The following is a 24,635-nucleotide window of genomic DNA, read 5'->3' on the forward strand; positions in this document are numbered from 1 at the left end:
AACACAGGTCAAGTTTGACACAACTTATTTTCATCTATTTTAAAACCACATCCCAAGTGGGTGAATTTTTAAACTTTAACTGAATGAATTTGAATTTACTCTTTATTGTAAAATGGAGGATACACAAAACAAAAACACAGAAACAAACCACTTTGACCATTTTCAAAATGGGACAAGCTGTTTTTCTATGCATGAAGTGAACATTTTCCTGCATGCTTTATTACTTTCCTATATGTCTGGAGCTCATTTTACAAAAGCTTTAATATCTGAAATTTAATAGAACCCTTTCAACATGTTTTATATTTCAATATATTTCTTCACAATAAGTGGGTCATCGCAATAAACAATTAGTTTTCAAACAAAACAGGTCCTACTGAACCCGACAGTGGTGTCTCCTTGTACATATGCATAGGTGTGCTTATTTCCTATGTGATTCTAACATCCAAGTCAAAATATGGGTAGACCAGTAGTAAATGAATATTTCTGAACATTCCAATGACTGGATTACAAGACAAATGTTGGCAGAATCTACTGGTGGATGTCGTGACAACACAAATGTTGGCAGAATCTACTGGCGGATGTCGTGACAACACCAATGTTGGCAGAATCTACTGGCGGATGTCGTGACAACACAAATGTTGGCAGAATCTACTGGTGGATGTCATGACAACACAAATGTTGACAGAATCTACTGGTGAATGTCGTGACAACACCAATGTTGGCAGAATCTACTGGTGGATGTCGTGACAACACCAATGTTGGCAGAATCTACTGGTGGATGTCATGACAACACAAATGTTGACAGAATCTACTGGTGGATGTTGTGACAACACCAATGTTGGCAGAATCTACTGGTGGATGTCGTGACAACACCAATGTTGGCAGAATCTACTGGTGGATGTCATGACAACACCAATATTGACAGAATCTACTGGTGGATGTCGTGACAACACAAATACTGACAGAATCTACTGGTGGATGTCATGACAACACACATGTTGGCAGAATCTACTGGTGGATGTCATGACAACACAAATGTTGGTAGAATCTACTGGTGGATGTCATGACAACACAAATGTTGGTAGAATCTACTGGTGGATGTCATGACAACACAAATGTTGGTAGAATCTACTGGTGGATGTCATGACAACACAAATGTTGGTAGAATCTACTGGTGGATGTCATGACAACACAAATGTTGGTAGAATCTACTGGTGGATGTCATGACAACACAAATGTTGGTAGAATCTATTGGTGGATGTCATGACAACACCAATATTGACAGAATCTACTGGTGGATGTCATGACAACACAAATGTTGGTAGAATTTACTGGTGGATGTCATGACAACACCAATATTGACAGAATCTACTGGTGGATGTCATGACAACACAAATGTTAGTAGAATCTACTGGTGGATGTCATGACAACACAAATGTTGGTAGAATCTACTGGTGGATGTCATGACAACACAAATGTTGGTAGAATCTACTGGTGGATGTCATGACAACACAAATGTTGGTAGAATCTACTGGTGGATGTCATGACAACACAAATGTTAGTAGAATCACCTGGTGGATGTCATGGTGTTGTAGGTCTTGCTGATCAGCGTGTCCTCCTCTCCTCGTCTGGGCTGGCGGACTGTAACCATTTCAAATGTGTTGGGTCTGGCACAGATGTCTCGAGGGATCAGGCCCACTTTCTCCGTCACACATCTTTTTAAATCAACAACTCCCATTGGCTCCTACAGAAAAATAAACTTCTACTTTTAAATTCTATTACTTATATATATAACAAGAGTACCGTGAACAGTACATAATACGCCCGTGAGAAGGTTATATAGGGTGTTTTTATTATAAGATGTTTGTTTTGTGACATTGATTAGCAAACATGGTATAAATGTCAGGAGTTGTAGAACTTTACTTAAGGTAGTATCAGACATCAAGCTGTACGTGATATGCTTTGTTTTGTATTATATGAATAAATGAAGGTCTTTACTAAATTACCTGGTCTTTTAAATTTTCAAATCTTATCAAGGTAGCTTTATAGTCGATATACAATGTATGAGTAATAACTTATAAATCTGTGGATCATAGGTTTGAATCTTTACAGTCGATATACAATGTATGGGTTAACCTATAAATCTGTGGATCATAGGTTTGAATCTTGCAAAATTAGAAATTTTTCATGCAACAATAAAATGTACTTTTGCAAGAGTTTATGCAAAATCTATTACATCAGCTCAATATTAAAAATATATCAACTAAATTAATAAATTACATTTGAACTAGTTCCAAGTCTCAACTACTTGTATCATTAATTATAAAACTGAAATACACGTATAGAAGTATAAAAATCAGTTCATGAATAGAAATGGCCTGGTTGCTTTAAATATGTTATCTATCATAGAGACAGCAGTACAAAACATCGAAAAAATTACATTAAATGTAGAATTAAAAAAACCCAACAACAACAACACAGAAGCATAGGCGCCTGGGTCAAGGATATTGCACTATAACCTATATGTAAACAATGAAGGAAATTCCAACCACGAATAAATATTTCTCTCTGATCTATGGTGTCTCTTTATACATTTTTTCATGTTCCAGGAAGCTTAAATACACGTGTCATTATCACAGAACACTAATTTATCCACGTTTTAAAAAGTGTCTTATCCCACTGATTCATAATATATAACAAGGCTTGCAACTCAATCTACCCCTTTCCGTACCCCATGACAGATATTTGTCGATTAAAAGTTATTTACACTGCTTACCAGCCAGTTTCTGGGCCCCATTCACTCCCAGTAATTCTTCTTTAATAATTAAAATCCTCTAATAACAGCTGTCTATCCGTTGTATATTTTTAATAATTTTTTTCTGTCCAGAGTCATCTCATTCAAATCTCTAATCACGGAAGTGCGTAAACAGTACAAAATTCGAAACGGAATAAGGGATATCCGAATTAATCTCGAGTTCCGAAAGATACTATGGCTATGTAACCCCCAGAGGATATCGATACACTGTAGCATTGGCGCTATTTGTTATTTGGTAATGCAGACGCGAGTGCCCCCCCCCCCCCCCCCATTTTCAACAGTAGTAGTGAGTAGTATATTGTGAATTTAATGAGAGGAATGTATGCTTTAATGTCATGAAATAGCAGTAAAATCTCCACAGAAGATTGTTGGTTTTTCTGTTTTACTTCCCGTCGAGAATGTTATACTCACATTGAGACATCGCCATTTGTAGGGGAGTTAAACTGAAAAACCCGTGATTCTTACTCCTAAATACCGAGTGTTTGACAAAACGATCGGAGCTCGAACTCACAACCTCCCGGTTACAAAGCTCAACCACTGAACTCTCGCGACCGGTAGCAGCAGAAAGAATAAAAATCTTCACAAGCAAAGACAATAACAAAAGGGAAAAAAAAAAAGAAAGAAAAAAATTACATCAACAAAATTCCTAATTTGTGCGGGGGAAGAGATGTCTTATAATGCCTCAAATAAAAAAGAAATTCCCTAGTTTTTAATTTCTTATACTCCATGGGGAGGAGGTGAGTAAAGGGTTTTACTACTATTTCAGGACTTGATTCTTCTTTCACTACTACTGTTAAAAATGGGGGGGGGGGGGGGCTCGGCTCGGCTCACACAATATATTTGATTGTATTACAAACCACAAATAATGGTCATTATAAAAAAAGGGGGGAGGCAACACCCACCCACCCCGATTCTACGTGCCTGGTTTTTTGTTTAATCATCTCACCTAAACAACAATTGAGGGGAGGGAATGTATAAGACAGGTAGTGAAACTAATCTAAGCTGAAAGAAAAAGATCCTAGTGGGGGGAAAGTGGTAGGAACCGGCCCTTTACCCCCTCGTTCACTTCTGGGTACCTATTTTATTTTGTTCTCATTTCTTTTTATGTCGCATTGTTTTGGAATTCATAAAACCTTGATAGTTTAGGCTGTTGTTAGATAGAGTGCCAATACTCTCAATATTCTTTGGGGTTTACATAGCCTTTCAGAACTCGAGATTAATTCGGATATCCCTTATTCCGTTTCGAGTTTTGTACTGTTTACGCACTTCCGTGATTAGAGATTTGAATGAGATGACTCTGGACAGAAAAAAATTATTAAAAATATACAACGGATAGACAGCTGTTATTAGAGGATTTTAATTATTAAAGAAGAATTACTGGGAGTGAATGGGGCCCAGAAACTGGCTGGTAAGCAGTGTAAATAACTTTTAATCGACAAATATCTGTCATGGGGTACGGAAAGGGGTAGATTGAGTTGCAAGCCTTGTTATATATTATGAATCAGTGGGATAAGACACTTTTTAAAACGTGGATAAATTAGTGTTCTGTGATAATGACACGTGTATTTAAGCTTCCTGGAACATGAAAAAATGTATAAAGAGACACCATAGATCAGAGAGAAATATTTATTCGTGGTTGGAATTTCCTTCATTGTTTACATATAGGTTATAGTGCAATATCCTTGACCCAGGCGCCTATGCACAGAAGCAATTTTAAAATGTCACATGTATATCTTCAATGTTTTTATAACATCTATAATGTACAAGGTCTGAAAAATGTCAAGTAAAAGCTATGAGGAGTTGGTTAAACAAAGTAGGTACCATGATGCTTAAAAAATGACAAAGTTCAACTACATCAGGTACATGTAAATTTTTCGAAGAATGTTAGATCACTTCCAAAAAGACAAATGCACATCTTCAATGTGTCCATAGCAATTGTACAATGTTTGAGGTATGTCAAGTTAAAAGTGTAAGAGGAGTTGATTACAGAAAGTACATATCCTATTACAGGGAAGCCCGCCCGCCCGCCATTCACCATTTTATAAGCTGTTTGCATGTTGTACAACCCATCCAAAAATAGAAGGAAAATTGGATGAAAAAGAAACTGTATTATCATGCAGATTTAGGACTTTTTGATTAATCAATCCTTCCGCCACAAAATATAACCCCTGTCAAACCCTTTCAAAATTTGAATTGACACAAAATGTTAAAACTGGATAGGGTTCAGTAATAGATGTGTAATATGTTTGCACCAATGGGATCAGTATTGAACCAGTAAATACTTAGTTGTAACATCCTGCTCAGTTGTGCTCAAAAGCTCAGGTGCTAACTTCCTTAATCCTTCAATCATTTAATATATATATGTACATATTGTAACCTATAGTAATAAATCACTCTCCTGTATAAACCCAATATCTGCAACTGTTCTTGTAATTAATCCCTGAAGCTTTCTTTATGCATAAAGAATGATGAAATTCTAATACAGTTACATGTAAAATTTCTGTCTATTTCTATAGAATCTGGATAATTTATGATGTGTTCACAAACAGTGTACAGCACCAACTCCAATATAGCTGCAATAATGTAGCCCTCTTCGATTTTCTTGGGGGGGGGGGGGGTGTAAAAAAAATATTGGATAGGGCTACATTATTGCAGCTAACCCCAATAGTGTATTACCCATTTACCAACAGTCTGATACATACTGACAGCATACAAGTTTTATACACATGTAATAACAGTTAGACAGCCTCATTCTCAAAAGTCCTGGTTCATATTGGGTGAATGTGGTTCTAATATTTTAGAGACAGATCAGATTCTATGATTTACACTCAATTACTTCCCAACACACCCAAACAATTCCAGGATCACCGCAAACTGGTTGAATTTGCAAATTTTGAAGTGGTTGAAATGTAGTGTAAATTACATTGAAAATGCAAAGGAGTACAGGAATTATTGCAGTTATATAACACACGGCTATTGTTCTAGATTAATATAACACTGACTGCAGGGATGTGACTGAATTCCTCAGAAATAAGAGGAAAATTGGTCAAAAAGGGAGGAAAACACCTCACTCTACCTGGAAAAATATCATTTTCTGTCACTTTAGATCAAACCCAGCATCTATCATTTTATAAAAAATTGACCAAATCTGAGGATTTCCTCAAAAAAGAGAAAAAATCACACCCCCATGACATTATTCCAGATTTATCTTGCCATGAATTTATTAAATACCTTTCTGGTTTCTTCATCAGGGTATTTCCAGAAGCAGAGTTTGTTCCCTTTTAGAGCACTCCATCGTCTGTGCCATGCACCAAATCCACTGACATCCTCAAACATTGTCTACAAAAATGAACAGATTTTATTGATGAAACAAGAAAAAATTTCAAAGGAATTACTAAAGGAAAAGGGATATAACTCTGAATATTTACAAGAAAATATTGATATTTCCAATGTTCTTCACAAATTGTAATTATAACCATTTCCCCATGAATGCACTACAGAACTTTGTAAACAATACACATATTAATGAATCTTGATAAAATGTAACACTTATATTTTAATGGCTGGGAATTCCGACAAATGAAAGTAGTCTAGGATGTAAATATATGAAATAAATTACATTTCTGAATATACACGAGCATATGAACTGTGACACTGTACTATTTATAAGTCCAAACTCACAGAGGCCAGCATGAAGTGTCACAGTTCATACCCTATCAAAGGTATTTTAACAAATGAAACCCATTTCTTGAATATGCCCTTGATCTGTAAAAAAGCATAATAAAAAACATATCATAAATCTACTTTATAGCTCATTATGTCAATAAAAATTAAATATAGGCAAACTTAAGTATGGTGACTTTAAACACACAAATAGACAGACACACATAAATGTGAATTTAGAGTTTAAACACACAAATAGACAGACACACATACATGTGAATTTAGACTTTAAACACACAAATAGACAGACACACATACATGTGAATTTAGAGTTTGTGAATTGGAATTGTATACTGTCCGTGTCTGTGAATAATGAGGCCTACTGAACACACACAAATATTCTGTTTGTAATTAGTTTTAATATCATATAGACTGTTGTAAATGACTTGAGTATCTCGTGGCATGGTTTTCTGTTTGTGATGCGTTTTAGGTTTAATATTATAAAGACTGTTGTAAATGACTTGAGTATCTAGTGGCATGGTTTTAGGTTTTGCAGCAGTGAAGTTATTCACCTAGGAATCATACAATATTGAAATAAGTGATTTATCCTTGAAGAGAATACAGACAAAATATCTTTTAAATATTTCATAGAACTGCAGGTTTACATCACCACAATAATGATAATAATTTTTCAACAACACTCGCACATAATAGATGACAGGACATGTATTGGAAAATACAAATATAAAATGAATGCAATTTTAAAGAATATTAACTTGCATATATGCATAAGGGTCATATTACAAACCTAACCATGAAGTATCAAAATTTGTGTTATCAACCCTGGGCTTGAAGCTAACTTTTTATGTCACTAGTCCAGCCGGACTGATAGGGTATAATTTCAACCAGTCTGCAGAAAAAATTACCAGAGTTTTCCAGAAATAGTTAATCATATTTCGTTAATGTTATCAAAATGAAATTTAATTCAATATGCCTCAGACAATATTGCAATACATTTATATTTACGAATCAGATTCATCTGATATCTAGATATCAAAGAAATTTCATAAGTATATTTTCCAAAATGATGCTTTAGAAAATTAACCAGTCATATCGGACTGACTAAAACAAATATCAATCAGTCTGCCAGACTTTTAACCCAGAGATTTTTTAAGGGTCTGTAGAGGGCCGAAATTCAGCCCCATTCCCAATGCTAAAGAGCAGGTGTTTTTCCCAAAATGATGCATTAAAATTCCCAAATGATGGATGCTTTGATGAGAATATGCCATGGGGCACCATCCAACCTTCAAGTTGGTGCCACTCTGTTGCAAAACATTTTTGACAGTTTTTTCTCTGCCAAAGACCGGAAATTAAAGCTTGTTTAAGCCACATTGATAATGAAATATCAAATGGTTAACTTTTTACTTGTTTTTCTTATTTATTTGTATGAAACAAATTTCCCAATTTCAATCAAATATCATTATTTTCCCCAAACTTGAAGGCCCTGGCCCCTGGATTCAAGGGGTAAAAAAATCCCTGTAACCAGTCACAGACTGACAGGCATATGTTAATTTCGAGTCCTGCAACAACCCCCCAACCCCCCCCCATGATTTTTCCATAGACCATTAACTTGATCTGATAGCCAGATAAGTGGTTTTTTTGGGGTCACTCTGATCTACTTAAGGTACATGTAATACTGCAATCATATACATGTATATTATTTTTTAATAATTTTTATAATCATTTCAACCATATGAATATTAGTTTTGCAGCAATAACATTTCCTACAGAAAAAAAAGAATAACAACAACAAAAAAGCCTGCACAATAAAGGGACAAAATGCATTTCTATTATTGGTCACTGGAGTACCTTAACCCTACATCTGTGCGTCACTTTGGAGTTAGATGTTTCATTGTACAATTTTAACAGCAAACAGATATCTGCATGATGCCATATAATATTGAAATTTTTTGTTTTGACCTAATTATGAGACAGATTTTGAGAAAATAATTTAGTAAAAGACATGCTAATGAATGGAAAATAGGAAGGAAATCATGTTATGTCCACTGAAATAATCCCAGGATGATGTGAATATACACCTCCAGTTAGTACAAAATCTGAATCAGGATGGTCGGACCTTTAATTTCCAGATTTAAAGCAAACTTTTATCAAGGTCGTCCAAGTTATTGAGGGTCACCCCTATATATCATTTGTAATTGATGTCATTACAACCTTCAAGTCACAACACACCTTCCCTATACGACACATCAACTGAAAAGGTTTGATGATTCAAAGACTCCAAAATTAGGAACCAGAAATAGTTTTTCTTCATTTCATCTTTCTTTAAGGCTGAAATACACCTTATTTCTAAGATGCATCAACTGATAAGGTCCGACGCTTCAAGGCCCCAAGTTTCATAGTAATAAGCTGGGCATAGAAAGGCTAACAGACGGACAACATTGTCAATTTGTAATACTATCAATCTGATTAAAATACAGATCTCTCAAATAGCGCACAGCTCTCAGCTTTGTGTGTTGAGAGATCTATATTTTAATTAGATTGCCATACTATTATACAGCCTGTCATGGATGTGCATATAAGAAGTTATTTAGAACATTTTTAAATTGGAATAGTGTTGGGCAACAGAGAAAAAGGTGTCTTGTGTTGCAATAAAATCTAATTTGAATTTGTAAACATGAAATCAAGACTCACCAAGAATCCTCTTTCTTCTACATTTTGTTCCATTAAACATTTCAGTCTCATGTAAATTGTACCATGTAGAGGTGACAAATAGGGAATCTAAAACAGAGGGCACAATTAGTGAAAGGATCACAAATGTGAACAGTTTTCTACTCTGAATGTTTAATATCATTTTTAAGACATGAAAAGTTCTATCATCAAATGCTGTCAATTCCAATGTACCTTGGAATGATGTTATATTATTCAACTAAAGGAAGACTTACTCTCTCCAGCGTGAAGCAGGTCTTGTCCAGGGCCCTCATAGTGATGGGGAGTGAGGTAATCAGAGTGAAGCTGGTCGTCCTCACAGCCATAGGACCACCAGGACTGGGAGCTAGATAATGATCTACACAATGTCAATAACTCACACACAGCACCACCAGGACTGGGAGCTAAATAATGATCTACACAATGTCAATAACTCACACACAGCACCACCAGGACTGGGAGCTAAATAATGATCTACACAATGTCAATAACTCACACACAGCACCACCAGGACTGGGAGCTAAATAATGATCTACACAATGTCAATAACTCACACATAGCACCACCAAGACTGGGAACTAAATAATGATCTACACAATGTCAATAACACACACATAGCACCACCAAGACTGGGAACTAGATAATGATCTACACACAATGTCAATAACTCACACATAGCACCACCAAGACTGGGAACTAGATAATGATCTACACAATGTCAATAACACACACATAGCACCACCAAGACTGGGAACTAGATAATGATCTACAATGTCAATAACTCACACATAGCACCACCAAGACTGGGAACTAGATAATGATCTACAATGTCAATAACTCAGGACATGCACATGTTCTGAGGACCAGTTGTCAGTTCTTTTTGTATATTAGAAAGAGAGAAGTAAGCATATATACTTGTTACTACTGTTAGTGATATATACATGTATACTTATAAATTACACGAGCCTATGAGTATCAGATTCTGACAGAATTGCATATTTCTCAGTACCTGGTGCCAGGTGTCCTCTGGCTGTCTTTTTCGGAGTCTTTCTTTTCTTGTCCTTGATTGCCTCTCTAGAAATGGACTGGAATTCAAAGTTAAATTTTTTGTTTTATATACATTAGCTACAGGGTTGCAATGACACTTTTTAACCAGTGGTTGTAAGAGAAAGGACACAGAACGGGTAGAGAGCATCGATTTACTGAATAAAATGCAGACTATTTTTGTTAACATTCATTGTAATTCCATCCATTCAAGTGTACATAAAAAACATTTCAAAAAGTTATCCTTACGTATTCACCATGCTTAAGTGGCAACAAGGAAATGTATACATAAAGAACGTAAATTGACCTGTACTTTGTTCCTTACCATGCTGTAGATTTCTAGGTTAAGTTTAAAGCTGCCAGAGATGCCATGGATTTTGATGAGGTTGGGAAAGTCCAAACTGCCCCTCATCATTGGGTCGTGAGTGGACAACATTTGGGTCATTATCACCTGGGCGTGATTCCGGATCAGTAACAGGAAGTAGTGAACTGTGTTATCTACAAACACCAAAATAAACTCAAAAGTTTAAAATCTTCAATACATATACTGACATTTTGATAAAATCAGTTAGTATGCATATATGTACATTTTAAGAAAAAAATTTATCCCAAGAGTCTCATCCTGTCAGATATTTTAGCATTGAAAACATTCATACTGAGTTTTAATACTGTGTAAAACAACACATCATATCAATGACTAGAACTTAGAAACACAGAAAACTACATATGGAAAAAAATTTCAATGTTCAATGCATGATTCTCTGATTGTCAAATCCTTCAAACAGTGTCAAAAATCATATATCGTATTTTGCCGAATATACGCAGTTGTGTTTAATACGCAACCCCCACTTTGGGCTTGTAAATTTGGGGGGGAAAAAAGAAAGCATTTCGTGTGTGTAATACACAGCAAAGATTTTGATCAAGCAGGAAATCTTAACGTTATACTTTGGATTTTTACTGAACATTTTTGCGGAAATAATGAATTATAAAACAAAGAATAAGAATTTGCAAACCACGCAGCTATATTTTTGAGATAAGTCATCTCGAATTTCAACATCATGGTAATCTTCACTGAATATCTCGTGTAAACGTCATGTTAATTGTTAATTTCAGCAAAGCACGAGATTTTGTAGCATTAAAGTTTGAAGAGATTGGATATTTCTTTGTTGAAACTTAAAATCATCTAAACAGTTGATGTTGTAAAACTAAAATCAAAATATTAAACTAGTTTTTAATTTGTTGTAATGAACATGCCACCAGTGATGGACATTAGGTGCGATATATTAAACCTCTCGTTAACTTTTAAAAATGATCATAATCTAGGGCAATAGTGCTGTAAATAATCAGTGCTCTGTCTGTAAATAATCAGTGCTTACAGTGCTCTGTCTAAAAATAATCAGTGCTCTGTCTGTAAATAATCAGTGCTTACAGTGCTCTGTCTGTAAATAATCAGTGCTCTGTCTGTAAATAATCAGTGCTTACAGTGCTCTGTCTAAACATAATCAGTGCTCTGTCTGTAAATAATCAGTGCTTACAGTATTCTGTCTAAATAATCAGTGCTCTGTCTGTAAATAATCAGTGCTCTGTCTGTAAATAATCAGTGCTTACAGTGCTCTGTCTAAAAATAATCAGTGCTCTGTCTGTAAATAATCAGTGCTTACAGTGCTCTGTCTAAATAATCAGTGCTCTGTCTGTAAATAATCAGTGCTCTGTCTGTAAATAATCAGTGTTTACAGTACTCTGTAAATAATCAGTGCTCTGTCTGTAAATAATCAGTGCTTACAGTACTCTGTAAATAATCAGTGCTCTGTCTGTAAATAATCAGTGCTTACAGTGCTCTGTCTGTAAATAATCAGTGCTCTGTCAGTAAAAACAATGCTTTGGATATGGTAGAGCAATGAATAATTCAAGCACAACAATCAACATTTCTTTCAAGCGCAATTGTGAAGTTTTTACTTCACATAAAAATTAAATATGGTGAACAGCACGGACAAGTAAAATGCCCCCCCCCCCCCCCCCCCCCCCCCCCCCCGATAAAAGAATACGACTCGGTGGGCTTTTCCCCCCAAGTTGGTTGTGTTTGGGCAAACATACAATATTTTAATTTTGACCTCATAAATTTTTCTTTTACCTGAACCAGTGCCAATCTTGGTAACAAACTCTTTCTTCAGTGGCAGCCTAATGTCACTGATGGTCAGTGAACCACGAGGACCAGAGCCGGGGGGATCTAAACATCCTGTCTCTTTTAGTCGCTGTGTTTCAGTCAGATAGGCTTGTCGCTTTTGACCTAATAATGAAGCAATGAAAGAAATTCACGACACACCATATCAGAATAATGCATGCAATTAAGAATGCAATTAAGATACTGTAAAACAACTTTTATTTGCATGTGAGAAATTGTCATGCGGTTCACGAGAGCCTCGTTGTTGTGAATATTTCTCACTGTGAACCAGTCCTATATTGTCCCTCCTAGTATTTGTTCAAGATTATATTGGCACAAAAATTACTTGCGTGAACCAGTTTATCTCTGGTAAATCATGGAATAAGGTCAAGTATAATGATATTCATACAAGAGATTAGAATGTGTAGTTGTGTACTCACATGCAATGAGCAGAAGTCTGTGACACTCCACTTGTTCGGGTGAGCCCTGGAAATACGAGTTACTTGAGCAGCACTGGTTGAGGGCGTTACTGGTCTGCATGATGACACTCTGTTCCTGACTGACTAATTCCTGAAGCTCCTATAGCAAACAGTTCATTATTAAATCAAGATACAAGTTAATTCTCAAATTATGCTGGACATCTCTTAATTCATCATCACTTTCCCGATACTGCCAGGGTTTGTCAACAATGATTTTCCCCAATATGTAAATCTCCCATTATGATGGCTAATTTGCACACCACTACCCTGTTTATAAAACAGACATCCACATTGTCAAACTTCTCAACATACTGCCACAGGATAGAGATTAGTGGAGCTGTTCGCAGTATAAAACTTACTTTTCTGTAAAACAATGTGTTAACATTTGGTCAACCACAATTTCAAATTCTACAGACCTGATTGATTTACTATAGACTAACAACAAAGTAACAAATACCCTTGCTTTTTATTGTACTCTTCATTTAAACACAAAGGGGCAAAACCAGGGATTGACATTAACGGCTGTCCGATTGCCCGAGGCAAGTGAAAACTCAGTTCAGACAAGTGAAACTCTATACACACTTGCCCGATGGGGCAAGTGATTTTTTCCAGTAGGAAATGTCATTATCATAATAATTGTGTTAAACTTGATGAATATCAAATATTAGAAAGTAAAGCCCAACTTCACATATTGTTGTTTTCTTTACCAACCCATCACATTATAGTGAATTAAGGTCCATTCTAGTAGATCGTACTGTATCACCAATTGACAGAGAGAAATAATTAGTTACTGGTTGACACTAGGCTTATTGTAGTCTAAAATATTTTGGACAACCAAGTTTTTCATTTGGACAAGTAAAACTTCGAGTTTACTTGCCCGAAGGGCAAGTAAGAAGAAAAGTTATTGTCTATCCCTGAAAACTCCTCCAAGAGAAATCTAGAGTGACCCACAAAGCTACATAGCAAGTTTCAGCTTGATCTGTGATAGAGAAATGAATTCAAAATAGAAACAGAAAATCCTGTATGGATCGACAGACATTGCTGTACCATAATATGTCCCATCTAAAGACGAGCATAAAAAAATATCAATCTTATGAAGTTTCTCAGGACAAAAATTTAGTATTTGATTTCATGAAACATTTCTGTGTAAAATGGTTGAAAGATAAAATTGAGATATTCCCAATGGTGATGAAAATGATTAATGCTGTGGTGTCTGAGACACTTCATTTTGGCCTTACAAAAATTTCAGTTTTATGCACAAATTCAAGAAGGAATTTTGATGCAGTTTACAACATGTGATGAAACATGAACTGACCTGAATTCTCTCCTGAACACTCTTGCGTTCCACTTCTGGTGGTAGCTGGGTAGGCATCTCAATGTTCTCCTCGTGTATTGTGTCCTCAAACGCTCGATTACGAACTATTTTCTGTTTTGAAGAATTCGGCTCATGCAAGTATCTGCAAATGACCAGATTAAATGTCAAAACTTTCCATTTTCACCCATACCCACTTAAGACATGTCATGTTGAATAATATCCATATTTCATCAATCTTAGTGGGCAAACCCAATCCACCCAAAACCAAATTTCTTGTAGAAATAAACAAACCTGCGTGATCGGTACATGCTGACACTATAAGCCAAATTCCCAGCATCCTCTTCACTTGTTGCCATCATGTGACTCCGTCTTTTACGCTTCAGAGGCAAATATTGACAATATCACATTAAACGATACTGATGATTTACTAGTTTATAAAGAAATAAATCCAAGACAGATAAAAATCGATAAAAGTCTCAATAAAACTTACTGGAGCAGCTCTTGGTCGGCTGTCCTCCTCCTCCTCTTCCTCACTCAAAGCTTCATCTAATAAGTCATTAATCTCAGCAGAGTCTTTGGTTTCGTCGTCTTCGGACTCCGAGTAATTCCTGGAGTCAGATGAATAAGAACTCTGCTCACTGGAGGTACTCTCCAGACTGCTGGAGCTAGACTGCTGTTGACAACCCATGAGATTGGAGCCACTTCTGTAACTGGAGGGTACAGAAGCCACAGGATTTACAGTCGGTCTGGGCCGACTTTCCAACTCTTCTCTTTCCTTCTGGGGACCACTTGGTATCACGCTCTGTCGCCGAACAGAGGCAGGGACGAAAGCACTAAGACTGACATCATCAAGATCAGATTCATCCTCCATCATTGGAGGAGGAGCTTGACGACCAACATCACTCTCAGAGTCACTTGACAATCTCTGCATCCCCTCATCAGTTGAAGAAGCCTCCTCCTCTTGTGTTGAGGACAAGGGTCTCCTTGTGTAAAGTTCGTCATCCTCAGTACTGTCAAAACTGTCATCGGACCTCTTGTCTTTCTTTCCAGGCATGTTGGGCTTGTCCTTTTTTTTCTGTGATATAAGGCGGTATATGCTGGGTGATGGCTGGCTTTTTGAGTGAGAGCCTGGAGCCAGTGGAGGTTTGGTCTGGACAAGGTGTGCTTCTCTCCCTTGCTTCTCTTTAAAGTCATACGATGCGTCATTGTCATCTGAAAGTTCAAATCCCATTGCTGCTAACTTTCTCTCAAACTCTAAAGGCCAAGGTCAGAAAAAGAACAATACCACTGTTAGCATAAAAAGCAGGCAGCGTGCAAATGCAAGTCTTCTCATTCTAGATATCTGGCAGAATTACATGTACATTCTACAAATAAGTACAAGATCTGCAACTTGTACAACTTTTTGTGTCTACAATGAGAATCCTTCCAAAATCCAGAGTTTCTGAAATCTTTGTAAATACATATGGACAATTTTAATAATTTTTACCTGTCAGAACATAGAAATTTGTTGTTAACTTTAATTGGCATGAAGGAATTTTTGGTGGACAAAACCTTTGGACCAGAAGATTTTAGAAACTCTGCGATTGACTAGAATACTGTTAATCATGAATACAAGATATGAATTCAACTAGTAATGTATTTCATGCAGAATGCTCTAATATTTCTTTAACATGTTTAAAATGACATGACCGACAGTGCAAATGTAGTCAGACTTATTATGTAAACAGTAATAATTGCTGAATGAACAAGATGTGTTTGCGAAACACTATATGCCCCTAAAAACAATAAACAGGGTCAAAAACTTTGGTACCAGAGGAAAAAAAAAAAAAAAAAAAAAAAGGTCTTGCCACGAGGAAAGCACATATGCTAATATGAGGGCCCTTTCACTTAGGCCAAAAAAAATAATATGTTTGTTTCAGGTCGCCTACGATTTAAAAAAAGGGTTGGTAGGTAGGTTTTTTTTTTTAATATATATTTTTTTTCAAATAAATATGTGCCTTCAATGACAATTTTATAGTTAAAGTTGTTTAATAGATAAAAATTTGGTTCAGAACACAATGTTTAATTGACAAAATGCACAGTATGTGATTGAGTTTTGATATACATTTACAATAAATGTCTTAGCATGTTAAAATTGTCAGACATCATATATGGAGCAGAAACGTATTCATTTTTAAAGGTGGTACAGATTATGCTAAACAGTTGTACACACTTTCCTACATGTATTTATTCATAAACCTTGTCATTTGTTTGTAATCAACGTGTCAGCTACTTCTACCCAAAACACAATATTCAACCACATATACAATACATTTGACAAAAAGCATTGCATAGTATATAGTTCATACAAATTGATGTTTATTAGGCTAAAGACTACCCTTGCACTTGGTTTGAGTGACTTTGTACATGTACATATTCTCGTAGGAGTCCTATTCTTCCATGAATAGTTCTTTATAATTACTTACATGCTTTGACATACTACAAGCAGGGCTCGAAATTAACATATGCCCGTCACTCTGTGACTGGTTAAAAGTCTGGTGGACTGACATACATTTGTTTTAGTCAGTCCGATGGGACTGGTTAATTTTGTAAAGCAGCATTTTGGAAAATATACTTGTAAAATTTTATACGCACATTTGGCATTCTTCGATCTGTAAATATTAAACGAATCTGGTTCGTAAATATAAATCCCTTAAGTGTTACAATATTGTCTGAGGCATATTGAGTTAAATTTCATTTTAATAACATTAACGGACTATGTTTAATTATTTCTGGAAAACTGTTGGACTGGTAAATTTTTCTGCGGACTGGTTGAAATTATACCCCATCAGTCCGTCTGGACTGGTGACATAAAAAGTTAGCTTCAAGCCCTGACAAGTAATATATAAACATATAGTTTAGGCGTTCAGTTAATTTCGTTTTTGAATAAATGATTCGTGGCTTTGAACACTCTGTACAAGTTACCAGTGAAGGTTTTTTTTTACCCCTTGAATCCAGGGGCCAGGGCCTTCAAGTTTGGGGAAAATGGCGATATTTGATTGAAATTGGGAAATTTGTTTTATACAAATAAAAAAAACAAGCAAAAAGTTAACCATTTGATATTTTATTATCAATGTGGCTGGCTTAAACAAGCTTTCATTTCCGGTCTTTAGCAAAGAAAAAAACTGTCACAAATGTTTTGCACCAGAGTGGCACTGAGGTTGGATGGCCCCTCATGGTATATTCTCATCAAACCATCCATCATTTGGGAATTTTTTGGCATCATTTTGGGAAAAACATCTACTTTTCAGCATTGCCCATGATTGGGAATGCGGCCGAATTTCGGCCCTCTACAGACCCTTAAAAAATCCCTGCAGTGCACGGGCGTTTTGGGTTGAAAAGAGTGATGGGTCATTATATTTTCTTCGTATGTCGCAGGAACTGCTACTGGATCAAGTGCGAGATAAAAATAAAAATAAAAACATTCGACTACAAACGGGGTCTCGTTTGGTGCTAGCCCTCACTTCACATCCGCACGGAAACTGTCCACCTTAATATCTGCGGATGATGCGCCTTGAATAGGTTGCTTAATATCGATTTGTGCAAGACAGTTGTCATAATATTTATGGGGTTCTGATGCTGACATTTAGGTAACTTTATTGCCGACACCGAAGCAGCTTCTAATAGATGTGCCGCCATTGTTGTTGTCGGTATTGTTAACTCGTACCAAAATGATTTCGGGCACTAGTTCGTACATCGATAAATTAAAATCAGAAAATTGAAAAAAAATATATAGGGTCGGTGGATACATTTAGGGTCGGTCGGGCGACCGGAAACAAACATATTTTTTATTTTGGCCTTATCATTCAAAAGTTATAAGCATATCAGGCATAAAAATATAAAATACACGTTATATTTACATCTCAATTTGATGCGTCATTTCTGAGAAAATCAAAATCGGAAGGAACCAATTTTTGATGACATTGATCCAAATGGGAAACATTTCTAACATATCAACAAGTCTCATTAAGGCCTAGGTTAGACACCGTTTACTCAAAAGTATATATATGCACCAGCATGCAAGAAATAGCCTGAAGATTAGAAACAGATTTAATTCACTTTTACAATAGGCTTCATTCTACAGAATGTTATTTGTTCCAACCTGTAAAGAATAGCACCAAAAGCTGATTATACTCTCGAAATAATATATGATAATCGTTTAAGGCTCACCATTGTATATCGTATCAGTACTTATTTCAATGGAATTCATATGTTCACACCTATAGAAACTAGAATGCTAATTGATGATTTTACTGAAATCTGTATTTATCTGATAAACTTATGAAATCATACAGCAATAATAATAAAACTCACAATATTTTCATTTTGATTTCTTGGTTAATTGCAAAACATCCACATGTATATGTGTGCAAATTATGAATCTGATTGCAATATGCTAAATGCATTAGCTGTTTATTTTCTATGTTTTTTATCAAATACATGCACTTTTATGATCATGTCACTTTCAGTAAAAATACAAGATCATGCATCAAACATCCAACACCAAAATATGAATACAAAATACTGGTAATCCTTTATACTCTCCTCACTATACATATCAAATGTATAATAATTTTTACAAGCAGGAAGCATAATCTCTACATTTTCCATTTCATTTTCTATTTTAAGATAGCTAGCAAACAAAACCATAAGATCATCAATCAATATATGATATCATAAGCTTCAAAGTTTTGATTTTTAAGAGGTAATCAATAGTAAACTTATCATTTCAGAATTAATACAGCATGATACTTCAGTAAAGAAATGTACTATATTGAAAGTGAAAAGTTTATTCACACACACAGCCTAACAAAATGAAGCACTTGCCAGTGTGAATGATATGGAATGGTTTTTAAACATACCAGCCCTGGCCTTTGCTCTGATTGCCTCTCGTCTTGTGTTTCCAATGTCTTCGGTCAATTCCTGATCCTCCATGTTGCTGGGACCCTTTAAAATTTCCGAACATTAAGAATAGCTCAGACATTCACATGACAGTATCAAAAACCAGTGTTGATTGTCAGAGATACGTGAACTACCTCTCCATTATGTGTCAATAATTACCCTCTCACTGCCGGGCCTTTCCTCCTTCAAAATGCCATTCTGATGTCGATTCTGGAGTCGCTGGACCTCCTCCATTCTCTCACGCCTCAACTTCTCTGCAGTGTCTGCTGTTTTACCATGAGTGACTTGCTCTATTAGTTTCTGCTGCATCATTTTGGTGGCACTTCCAACCTTCCCTGGAGTGCCTTCAGCCTTGTACGGACTATCCATGGCTGCTTTGATGTGATCAACTCTCTGCAGAATATTCTCTTTCACTCCTTTTGTTGGAGTGACTGTTTTGTTTCCTGTGGTTTGTCCAATAGCTTTAACCGGAGTTGTTTTTTTAGCACTACCGAATGCCGGCGCCTTCACTGGAGATTTCTTGCCAGGAGACACACTGCTGGGGTCCACCTTTTTGATGTAAGAGACCTTGTTGCTGGAGGACATTTCTTCCCAAGCTGACATCCTTGCATTGACTGAATAAGATGTTGGTTCCTCTTCCTTTCTTGGAGTTGACTCAGACAGTTTTTGCTGCCATGATGCCATCCTGGCTGACACTGGCTGAGCTGCAGGGTCATCTTTCTCCACTCTAGACTCTGGCTGTGCTGCTGGGACATTAGGATTCTGTGATTCAGAAAACTGTGGCTTTGGGAACGATGGCTTGTCTGACACTGGAGTGGCCATCTGCCTGACTGGGTGCTGCACCTTACTAACCATCGCTGTTGGCGTTGTTATCTTCTGCTCCCAAACAGCTTTCTTGGCAGAAACTGGTTGCTCTGAGGGATCCACCTGTTTTTCCTAATTACAGAGTATATTGGACATAAAATTTAATAAAATTCAATGATTATTTGATAATCTTTACGATTAAGTACCTGGGTACTTGATCGGTACAGCATTATCTTGTTTTATATATAATCCAGTATACTGTGATCGTCAGAGCAATTAACATTCTATCTTCACTTTTGTTGTTCATTTATTAAATTAAAATTATTTATTTTTGACTTTAATTTAAAATAGTAGTACAAGTCTTTTCCTAAGACTGTATTGACCTTTTTGGGTGTTTCAGTGGTCTTCCAGCTATTCAGTCTCTCAGCAACAGTTTTGGTGGTTGGTTCCTCAAATCTTCCTTTCTGTTCCTTAGATTTGTCCACTACACCAGCAGGGCCTGATTCAGCAGACTTACTACCAGAGTTACTCAATACTTTGCTGGCTACAGTATTTGGTGGTTGAGGTGCATATTTTTTCTTTGGGGAGGAAATGGCTGGGGCTGGGGGTGCTGGTGGGGGCCTTACTGTCTGCTGAGGGGGGATGGGGTTGGTCTCTGCTCGAGCTGGCTTTGGTGGACCTGGAACAGATTCTGGTTTAGGTGGCTGCCATTTAGGTTTAGGCTCCTCTGGTTTCCTAAATAAGAAAACATATAGTGCATCACAATCAACATCTTTAGTTTTCTTCCAAAAATGAGTGGTAAACAATCTCTCAAACAGTAAAATTAAAATTTGGATTCTTAGACAAATGTTTTCAAAATCCAATCTGATATGCAGGATTAAATGTATTCAATGTTTAACAATCATATTTCATATATCTAATGAATGGATGATGTGATTTATGTAATCATGGTATACTCATTTTGAAGGGTTTATCAAAAATAAATAAAATTAATCCACAGAAAGAATTTATAGAATTTTGATTACTGCTTGGTTTGTATACATGCATTTCACCTTGAATTTTACATTTCTACATTGAGGTCTGTAAGGAGGGCATGCTTTATCAAAACATTTTTGAAAAAAAATCGCATTTTCATACAAATCTCTTTAATAGAAAAAGATTATATAAATATTTCTTAATAAAAATGTAACATAGAATTAACTATTTACCAGATATGCTTTGAAAATCGACTTTTTCTTATTTTTATCAAAGGCAGTTAGCTCTTCTACTAAGTTTCAAGTGGCCAAAAGATCACCTTCTGATCATTTACCAGTCATGTGAATTTGATTAACTTATTAGGAAGTTAGCGCCTCAGCTTTGAGTACAACTTTAACTGTTAAGATATTGATAATGGTCCAATATTTATTTCATTGGACTAAACATATAATATCTATAACTTAAACATAAGTTGAAAAATTTCATACCGATTCAAATTTACAAGGGTTTGGAAAAGACTATATAGTCTTTTGTGATGGAAAGATTGTTTATTCAAAAAGTCCAAAACATGTATCATTTTACGATTTCTGCTTTATCCAATATATTGTCGATATATGTATTTTTGTAAAGTTGATACATTTTTCAAAACTGAACATTGATTCTTAAAAACATCAATATTAATTTACCTAAAATAGTATTTTTGCCAATAATGAATATTTAATAAATCTTATGTATTTAACCCCAACTTTTTAAAGTTCCATTTTCAATTCTAAGGCAAGACTTGGGTGTAATTTTAAACAAGAGGTCCATGGGCCACATTGCTCATTTGAGTCACCATGGCCCATATTTACAGATTTTCCTTATATATTCATATGTAAACTTTGATCTCTATTGTGGCCCCAACCTACCTCCCAGGGCTATGATTTTTACAAACTTGAATAGATCTGCACTGTGTCAGGAAGCCTTCATGTAAATCTCAGCTCCTCTGGCCCAGTGGTTCTTAAGAGAAAGATTTTAAAAGATTTTCCCTATAAATTTGTACATAAAACCTTGATTCCCTATTGTGGCCCCATCCTTAATTTTAACAAACTTGAGTCTGCACTTTGTCAGGAAGCTTTCAAGTAAATTTGTTCTTTCCTGGCCTAACATTTCTTGAAAAGATTTTCAAAGATTTTACGTATATACTCGCATGGTCTGATACCCTATTGTGGCCCCAACATACCCCGGGGGTCATGGTTTTAAGAAACTTGAATCTGCACTATGTCAGGAAGCTTTCATGTATAAATAAATAAATATATTTATATATATAAACAGTCCAAGGCAACCCATAGCTCTTCAATGAACAGTGAGTTCACCATAACATCTAGGTAAGGGTACAGATTCCAACAAAAATAAAGTTAATTGTTGTTGTTCATGCATATTCAAATTTTTTTGTATCCTGGCTTTAATCTTAATTTGAAATTTTGACTAGCCTAAAAACAGGAGATTAATACATGCCCTAAAGTCTGAATCAAATAAAGATAAAACAGCCATCTCGTGGCATTTCAGAATGCTTAAATCCGTTTTTGACAGAGCTTTGCCCCCCTACCAAGATCCTGCTGAGGACCTTAAGGGGTCCCTAGACCCCTTACTGCTTGGCGCATACACTTCCATTTCATAGTAATTTTGGTACAATTATCTTAACTCAAAAATATTATTTGAAATAGACATTACCTACTATTGAGCATGTAGTATATAACTATACAAAAAGTAAATTGAGCAAGTTTTCTGTCAGATTCAATCATGCCTATAAATCAAAAGAAAATTTTACACCAGAAACATCTAATTAATGTTATCTAGGGCTGCAACGGGTACCAGAAAAGTGGTTTGTGTTGTTCGGGTCGGCTTTGGTTCCAGAGGGGTGAAACGATACAGTCGATTCGATTTTCGATACTTTAGTCTCGATTCGATACAATAGCATGTACCAAATTCTTTATAATGCTAAGATTTTTTATGTTTCGTTGTATTTATTGCTCTCTGCAAATAAATCTACATAATGTAAAACTGTTTAACATACAGCAACACTCTTATCACTTGTCCTAAAGCCGAAATGTTGCCATACCCAGGATTTATACATTTGGGGTGCATTTTTCAACTCGACTGCGTCCATTTTGATACAGCAAAGTTCACTCGTATGTTGATTGGGCAATTTTCAATTCCATTGGCTAATCAGAAACTGTTATCAAGACCCCGAATAAATCGAACATCGAATCGTGACCACTACATCGCGATTCGGCCGCATCGCAATGCATCGTTTCACCCCTAATTTTTCATACTTCGGTTCAGGTCCAGTTTTTATGATAGAATCAATTTCAGAAATTTATCTGTTTAAAAAACAAAATAGCATCAAAATTCAAATGAGGCTGTGTTTTGTTAAATGATGGCATTGTTCACAAAACAATGACAGTATGAAAGATATATCAGACATATTTCAAATATGCAACAGATCAATATCGTCAATGAAAAAACATTGAATTTATCATGGAATGGAAACAAGTAGAAGAGACAAATGTTGTTGCTATTACCATGGATATCGGGCCTAAAACAGCATCCACATCCGCGAGTAATTATTGTAACAAAATACAAATAAAGCTTTTTGATTGTAACTTCGTATATTCAGGGATTTTTCAAGGTCCAGAAATTCGATAGCATTCCCCAAATTTTCCCCTTTAGGAGAACAATGTTCCCCTTTTGTAAACAAAAAGGTCCCCTTTGATTCGCATGCAATTTATGCATGTAATGTATCTGGGTCATTTTGATTTCCATGGTACCCCACTACTGACTCACTGGATTATTGGGTGGCTCAGGTCATCCTCCCAGTTACTCATGGTCTGAGCCAGATGAGCAAATCGTCCTCTTCTACCAATTGGTGCAGCAGCCTCTGCAATATTTTCCTTCACGCCTACTGTATCTTTCCTCTGAGATGTGGTGAAGTCCTGGACAGGATCTTTTTCAGTACTGTCAATCATCTCTGAATCTTTTTCTAATATTAAAAGAAAAACAAGATGGGTTTGTAAAACACAGTTACACTGATGCCCCCGCATGGCCAAACCCCAAGATCAAGAAGTCAAAGATTTTTATTAAAAAGAAAGGTATAGTCACAATATGAAAGCCCTAATTCTTAAAAAGTTATAACTAGTGTTGCAAAATTGGACCATAGTTACAATCGATTATCGAATTGAATCGGCATCATACAATCATTTAAATAATCAATAGTTTGAACTTCCATTTACGGTTGCATTAAATAAAGTACATGTACACTATATAATATCCATTCTGATTAAATGATATCCTACTGAATAGATAAAAATTAAATATCTTTACCGGCCATTATGTTTTATAAATTTATTGAGGCAATGAACTTTGGACAAATACAGAATTATACACAATAAACAACTCCTGATGAATGTTTTATCAAAGCTAATTGATACACTCATTTCAATACTGATCCATTATCATAAAATATATATAATGAATGAACATGTGCTTGTTTTAGTCTGGGCCTTTTAACATTATTATACGTCATTATGAGAATTCTATGCAACGCGTAATCTGATTGGTCTAGACGGTCACGTGCCAGGGATAACAAAACTTCATATCTCCCTATCATATTCACCTTGCATATTATTTACCCCTTTGGGTAGCCTCGTGCAATTTCCATAAATTTAACCT

At 35.8% G+C, this 24,635-nt stretch overlaps 1 protein-coding gene across 6 annotated transcripts in view; it reads right to left on the reverse strand.

Moving 5' to 3' along the window:
• Positions 1-24,635, reverse strand: part of LOC125663821 (anillin-like) — a 31,101-nt gene that overhangs the window by 1,055 nt on the left and 5,411 nt on the right. For 2 of the 6 annotated variants that reach the window (XM_056152717.1, XM_056152615.1), the window contains exons 4-18: positions 23,751-23,946; positions 20,333-20,684; positions 19,305-20,081; positions 19,106-19,190; positions 14,695-15,416; positions 14,496-14,581; positions 14,205-14,346; positions 12,851-12,989; positions 12,381-12,536; positions 10,575-10,747; positions 10,215-10,290; positions 9,442-9,563; positions 9,191-9,277; positions 6,047-6,154; positions 1,572-1,744 (exon numbers count right to left, since the gene is read on the reverse strand). In XM_056152717.1, coding sequence (XP_056008692.1) covers positions 1,572-1,744; positions 6,047-6,154; positions 9,191-9,277; positions 9,442-9,563; positions 10,215-10,290; positions 10,575-10,747; positions 12,381-12,536; positions 12,851-12,989; positions 14,205-14,346; positions 14,496-14,581; positions 14,695-15,416; positions 19,106-19,190; positions 19,305-20,081; positions 20,333-20,684; positions 23,751-23,946 — 3,394 coding nt within the window. Of the gene's footprint in view, positions 1-1,571; positions 1,745-6,046; positions 6,155-9,190; positions 9,278-9,441; positions 9,564-10,214; positions 10,291-10,574; positions 10,748-12,380; positions 12,537-12,850; positions 12,990-14,204; positions 14,347-14,495; positions 14,582-14,694; positions 15,459-19,105; positions 19,191-19,304; positions 20,082-20,332; positions 20,685-23,750; positions 23,947-24,635 lie in introns of all 6 variants that reach the window. The other 4 variants (XM_056152654.1, XM_056152552.1, XM_056152682.1 and 1 more) reach the window with 2 other exon arrangements.

The sequence above is a fragment of the Ostrea edulis genome, chromosome 1, assembly GCF_947568905.1.
Source record: "Ostrea edulis chromosome 1, xbOstEdul1.1, whole genome shotgun sequence".
In the NCBI taxonomy this organism is placed as follows: Eukaryota; Metazoa; Mollusca; class Bivalvia; order Ostreida; family Ostreidae; genus Ostrea; species Ostrea edulis.